Source organism: Morus notabilis, unplaced genomic scaffold (genome assembly GCF_000414095.1).
Source record: "Morus notabilis unplaced genomic scaffold, ASM41409v2 Scaffold2231, whole genome shotgun sequence".
Taxonomy (NCBI): domain Eukaryota; kingdom Viridiplantae; phylum Streptophyta; class Magnoliopsida; order Rosales; family Moraceae; genus Morus; species Morus notabilis.
Window position 1 is genome coordinate 22,325 of NW_010366152.1, and position 5,666 is coordinate 27,990.

The window sequence follows — 5,666 nt, forward strand, 5'->3', positions numbered from 1 at the left end:
TTCCAAGCTTTCGCCAATCTCCATTAATCGGTCCATAGCTTTGCTAACATCTGCCCTAGGATGGATAACAGCAAGAAATAATTTCCAAGGCAATTCATAGTAAAGAGCAACTACTGCCACCAGTAATTCATAGTAACTTTAAACATCCTAGATGATGTTTTATATACCTTCTATATCACATAGTTTACAGTGGGATAATTCATTTAGATGGTGAACTCAAACAACTGTCACTAGCAATTTCTTAAATAAAGGTAATAAAGAGATTAACAATTTCCAGTGACTAGTGAGAATGCAAACAAAATTATATATCCAAATCATAATCTGGGTCCTCATCAGAATCAGGCATCTCATCTTCTGAATCACGGAAATATATTATCTCGCCTTTGCTAGAATCATTCGTTTCTGATTTCCCGGTTGAAACAGATGTCATCTCATCTTTTGTATTCGTAAGAGATCTTCGACCATCATAGATTTGTATAGGTTTACCATTTCCTACAAGTTCAAAAAAATAATACTAATAATACTAATAATAAAAAATAAAACATGAGCATAATAAAGACCAGGTAAAGAGAGAAACTAAACTAATTTCCAATCTTCAACATAAGAGGGGGAAGAAAAAAAAACCCAAGAGCTTATTCAACAGACAAAGAACCAAACAAAGCAATGGTAAAAGATGCCATTCTTGGTTTACCTTGATGTTCGAATGGAAGGACAACACTAGCCCTGTCAAGTCGCTCCTTCTCTGAGAGCTGAAGATTAAACTGGACCTGTAGAAAAGAGCATCTCTTCTTTATTACGTAGAATGAGAAAAGCAAAAGTTATAGAAAAATGTAATTATTTTACATCTAAACTTCTAATGCGTGAGCCAATGAATGTAAATCAGCAAGTGCATTTCTTTGTGCGTGCAAGTGCAGTTCTATTTATGTACTAGTGCAACTCATTGCCTGCATAAAAATTAGCTGTCTTTATAACAAAGTATTACATCTCATTCTACCCAGATTCCAGATAACTCATAATGATGCCCTATAATGTTAACATGAAAGTAATCAGTCAAATAAGGACTTCTAGTTCCAATTTAGAAACTACCGTCTACAAGAGAGATGAACAGAGTGGGGAAAAAGACTCCCGTTAAGATAAGAACAACTAACCTTCGGAATAAGGCCTTCATTTATCATTCCATTGTCAGATGAAACGGATGTAAAGTTAACATCTGACTGCTCTACACGAACCTCTTCACACTGAATTTAATATTACAAGGACATTAGATCAGATCAGCTAACAACTTAGTAAATAATTATGTGAGTATGTGTGTCTAAAATAAACACACGACACAATATGCACACACACATATAGGGAACCAGAGATAGAGAAAGGAAGAGAGAGATCACCGCCACTCGAACTCGTCCATTTCTACGCTTGAATCGGACATGAAACTTCCCTTTAGCAAAACTTTGTTCAAGCAAAGGAAAGGTATTCATATTACTCCTCTGTCCATTTCCAAACTGATTTAACGGTTCTACACTGGCCACCATGGTGGAGAGGTACTCGAAAGCAGCAGTGACCCTGTCTTCATGAAGATCTGAATGTAACAGCCAAAAGATACTTGAAACCTGATCTGTAACCACAAAGATGAAGCTGCAGTTACAAATGGTTGTCTGTATATATCTACTGAACCGTCAATTTATGTAATTTATGCGAAAACAATTGTAAGGTCCGTTTTTATCCTGGTGTCAAAAGTGGTGTTGCAACATTTTATTGTAACACTTTTTGTGACAGAAAATCTAAAATTAAACCAGCAAAATAGTAAAGCAGGAAACTAATGCAGAAACGTAAAGGACACCAAAAAAATGATATCGCAGTTCGGTGCGCACACCTAGTCTGCGGGGCCACGCCCAGACAATGATCAATCCATTCAGTTCAAAAGATTACAAAGGACTAAACGGTCTTACACACTCAACGACTCCCTCCTTGACGATGTCGCCGTTGCCTAAAATCTCTTTAAAAAGCTTGATCAGCGAGCACCACTCGACTTGACGGTTTCCTCCCAAAACCAAAGAAATCTTCTCCCGAAGAACCAATTCAAAAGTGTTCTCACAATCCGTCGCACACAATAAGTGACTCTTAACATTACAATCTCATACTCACATGAACACACACAGCTTTTTCTGTATTCAACACATATTCTTCACCTCACGTTATTCACAGCATCAAAACCCTCATGCCACTGTATTTACCATCACAGAATCACACCCCTCAATCATCCACGATAAGCACATCCAATCATGGTAATATCTCCTCCATTAACACCACAAATCAGGTCACCAGCCCCAATGACAGTAAGAAGATAATCATACCCAATATTTTCCACAATTCTTTCCTTATAAGAGCCAGCCATAATGCTCTAGAAAGTTCACTCTTGATTTTCAGCAATCAAGATTTTTGATTTGTAGCCAATAAACATGACAACCAAACTTTCTTTAAGAGGACTACCAATTTACAATGCCAACCAATCTTACAACCAATTTGCCAAAAATAAGCCAACACAAAAAATGCACTAACAACAACAATGTCATAGTACATCACCTGAAATGTCAGCAAGGGTTGTAGATCAGGCTATAGTGCCAATAACATGTGCACAGGTTGAATTCTACTCTCTATATCTTTCCATCTTCTACCTCATTAGGACATTTTCATCATTTCAGTTTATATGTGTATGTCTGTATGTGTGCGTGTGTGTGTGTGTATATATATTAATTAATAAGTGCTAGGGGTGTCAATGCAATTTTCCCTAAGACAACATAAAAAAATGTGAAGAAAATATTTGACATCACTGCAGTTGTAACATGAATAAAGAGTAAAGTAAAACTGGTATATACCATGGCTACGAAGGTTGCTCAATAGGCCTGAAACTGATGACACCGATGCATGTCTTACCATTTCACTTACCTGGAAGTTGTATGAAAACAATGCACAAAAAGGTGGCAAGATGAACAATTAATAAATAAATAACAACTGGCCATCCGAAACTTTTAAAGCTATACAAGCGTGCAACAATTAAATGGAAATGAATAGAGTCTAATCAATTCAAAATTACTGCTACACAAAATTTTGAGGTATTGGCAGTTTTGAAGTGACAATCCTGATTAGTGAATATCAGGTAGATATTATAGGTTAGTAAAGATAAAACACTTCTTTTCTTTTTCTTCCTCAAGTTTCAAATTAAAATATTTTCCTCGTATCTGAAGCATTCATTAGCCACATAAGCTTTTTCTTGGGAGAAAATGAACCCATTCCTAAGATATTTTCGTACATCATTAGCCCTTTGTAGGAAGTGGCAGATAACTCACAGTTAAATTCTGGTATATGCCTTTAAACTCGTCAGGGAGTTTCCACACATCACAATGAAACAGACTAAATGAGAAAGAAACATATTGTACTATCCAATTTCAGACAGAAGATTAACACTCAAACAATTACCAAAGAAAAACACTTGTTGCATAGGGCTAAGTCAAACCTTCCTCCCAACCCCAAAAAGTATTTTCTTTTTCTTTGCCTGACCCCAAACGTACATGAAGCCCTTCAATACACAAAAATTATATAGTCACAATAACAGGCCGCAAATTACCGAGTCTATTGCGGCAGAAAAACGAACTTTTCCTTGCCCAACCAATCCTACAATTATAAGAAAAAAAACATTGAAAACGATTACTAGTACCTCCAAATACTCAATTTTTAAGGGAAAAAAAATCAGCTGTATATCAACCATAATAACGGTAGAGAATTACCTTGACCAAGCTCGATTATCGTCGATAACAACTTATGCACGTCCTTCACATTCTTACAAGAACTAGCTACATTGGAAGTTTCAAGAGAAAAACCATCTTTCCAACCGAGAGGATCTGAGTAACAATCCAACCGAGAGGATCCGAGAAAAACTTACTTAGACGGGTGGCCTTATGGGCTTGCCCGTCGAACCTGAAAAATTCAGGCTTTAGACAGACCTGCTGACCTGAAGTTTCAGCATTAATAGATCAACACTTCTTCCTTTGACATTTCTGGAGAACTCTAGGAAAGCAAATGGGAGTAACAAACGATCGGGGGTATATCAACATTTTAGTAATTTTCTCATTTGCGCTTTTATCACCAAAAAAAAAAAAAAAAAAAAAAAAAAAACCTAGCCGACAAAAAAGGAACGTCAAAAGTTGACGACGATCGAGGTGCTTTAAGTGTAAGGTACCCGTAGATATATTTTTTATTTGTTTGTTAAGGCACTTACAACTGTTCCGATTCCTTTGCAACTTGGCCTGGACTCAACTATCTTTTTTGATCTTCTACTCTTTTAGTAAACTGTAACAATCTTCGACTGTGATGTTTTCACCATATTATCCATGTACTTGGGGTACTTTCTTTTCACTAATAAAATTCTGTTTCTTGTGAAAAAAAAAAAAAATTTATCTCCAATCATTAGCAAATTAATATTTTGAGTTGAGTGACAGGTTCATTCGATGGTTTTTTCTGCTTCTTTCCTTTTTGAGGGAGAAAGGAAACATTTACAAATTTTCCTACTTTACATGTAGAAAGAAAGGAGTGGAACTTGATATCCGGCATTTTATAGTTTAGTTCAACAGAAAACCTGCATGCATTAATATTAGACCTAACTCTTTACTTCGGCTCTTTTTTTAAACAGGCATACAAAATAGCAAACTACTACCACACTACCAAATTCATAAAAACTAGCAAACCAGTACCATACGCATACAAGGGTCAGCTTTGGAAGAGAGGGCAGCATTTTTTCGCCCCTTCTTCTCAGGGCTAAATAAGAAAACTAAAATAAAAATTCTCATGCAGCACCAATAGGTAGTAGGGAATTACACATGGATTAATAGGGGTTGTTGTTGTCATTGTCAGTTCTGTCGCCTCTGATTTGACCGTCACTGTCGTCGCCGTCGCCGCCGCCGTAACCGTCATCGTTGTTGCCGTGACCGTTGTCGTTGCCGCCGTGAATAGCTATGTTCTGAAGTTGAACCTCGTGATATCGCCCACGCAGAACTGGAGTTGCCGATATCCACGTGATGAATGGAATCCAACTCACGATGACCGATAGAAACGAAAGGAACCGCCAAGTAGGGATGTTGCCATTCATCCCAATCGCCGACACTTCTCTGCCCTCAGGCACCATCTCGGACCCCAAACCTCCACTCCCACACCCCAAACCTCCACCCCCACCACCTCCGCCCATAACCACTCCTTCCGAACCAGAGTTTTCCCCGCGAACCGAGCCTCCTTTCCCCACGAGCACCGTTTCGGACCCCAAACCTCCACCCCCACCACCTCCGCCCATAGACACTCCTTCTGAACTAGAGTTTTCCCCACGAACCGAGCCTCCTCTCCCCACGAACACCGTTTCGGACCCCAAACCTTCACCCCCACTACCTCCGCCCATAGCCACTCCTTCCAAACCAGAGTTTTCCTCACGAACCGAGCCTCCTCTCCCCACGAGCACCGTTTCAGACCTCGAACCACCTCTACCTACAGACACTCCTTTTGAACCCAAGTTTTCCCCGCGAACCGAGTCTCCTCCCTCCACAGGCACCGATACGAACCCCAAGTCTACACCATGCTCGCTCACCCTTGCATTCTCACTCACGGATCCACAGCACCATCCA

The 5,666-nt window shown here is 39.0% G+C and overlaps 1 protein-coding gene across 1 annotated transcript; it reads right to left on the minus strand.

Moving 5' to 3' along the window:
* Positions 1 to 280: 280 nt before the first annotated feature.
* Positions 281 to 4,608, minus strand: LOC21385938 (elongator complex protein 5). Its single transcript, XM_024173121.1, has 8 exons — positions 4,572 to 4,608; positions 3,786 to 3,935; positions 3,626 to 3,672; positions 2,877 to 2,946; positions 1,389 to 1,615; positions 1,149 to 1,238; positions 692 to 767; positions 281 to 492 (listed from the first exon to the last, which is right to left on the minus strand). The coding sequence occupies exons 1-8, from the start codon at positions 4,606 to 4,608 to the stop codon at positions 302 to 304; spliced, it is 888 nt and encodes a 295-aa protein (XP_024028889.1). The 3' UTR covers positions 281 to 301.
* Positions 4,609 to 5,666: the final 1,058 nt, after the last annotated feature.

What these genes read in the sequence shown, in the direction of transcription:
- LOC21385938 (XM_024173121.1), bottom strand. Translation starts at nt 4,608, where the DNA reads ATGCCGGATATCAAGTTCCACTCCTTTCTTTCTACAT. An exon ending in GATAATCGAGCTTGGTCAAG is followed by an intron (nt 3,673 to 3,785) that starts GTAATTCTCTAC and finishes TTATAATTGTAG; the next exon opens with GATTGGTTGGGCAAGGAAAA. An exon ending in ATGAAGGCCTTATTCCGAAG is followed by an intron (nt 768 to 1,148) that starts GTTAGTTGTTCT and finishes TCTTTTCTACAG; the next exon opens with GTCCAGTTTAATCTTCAGCT.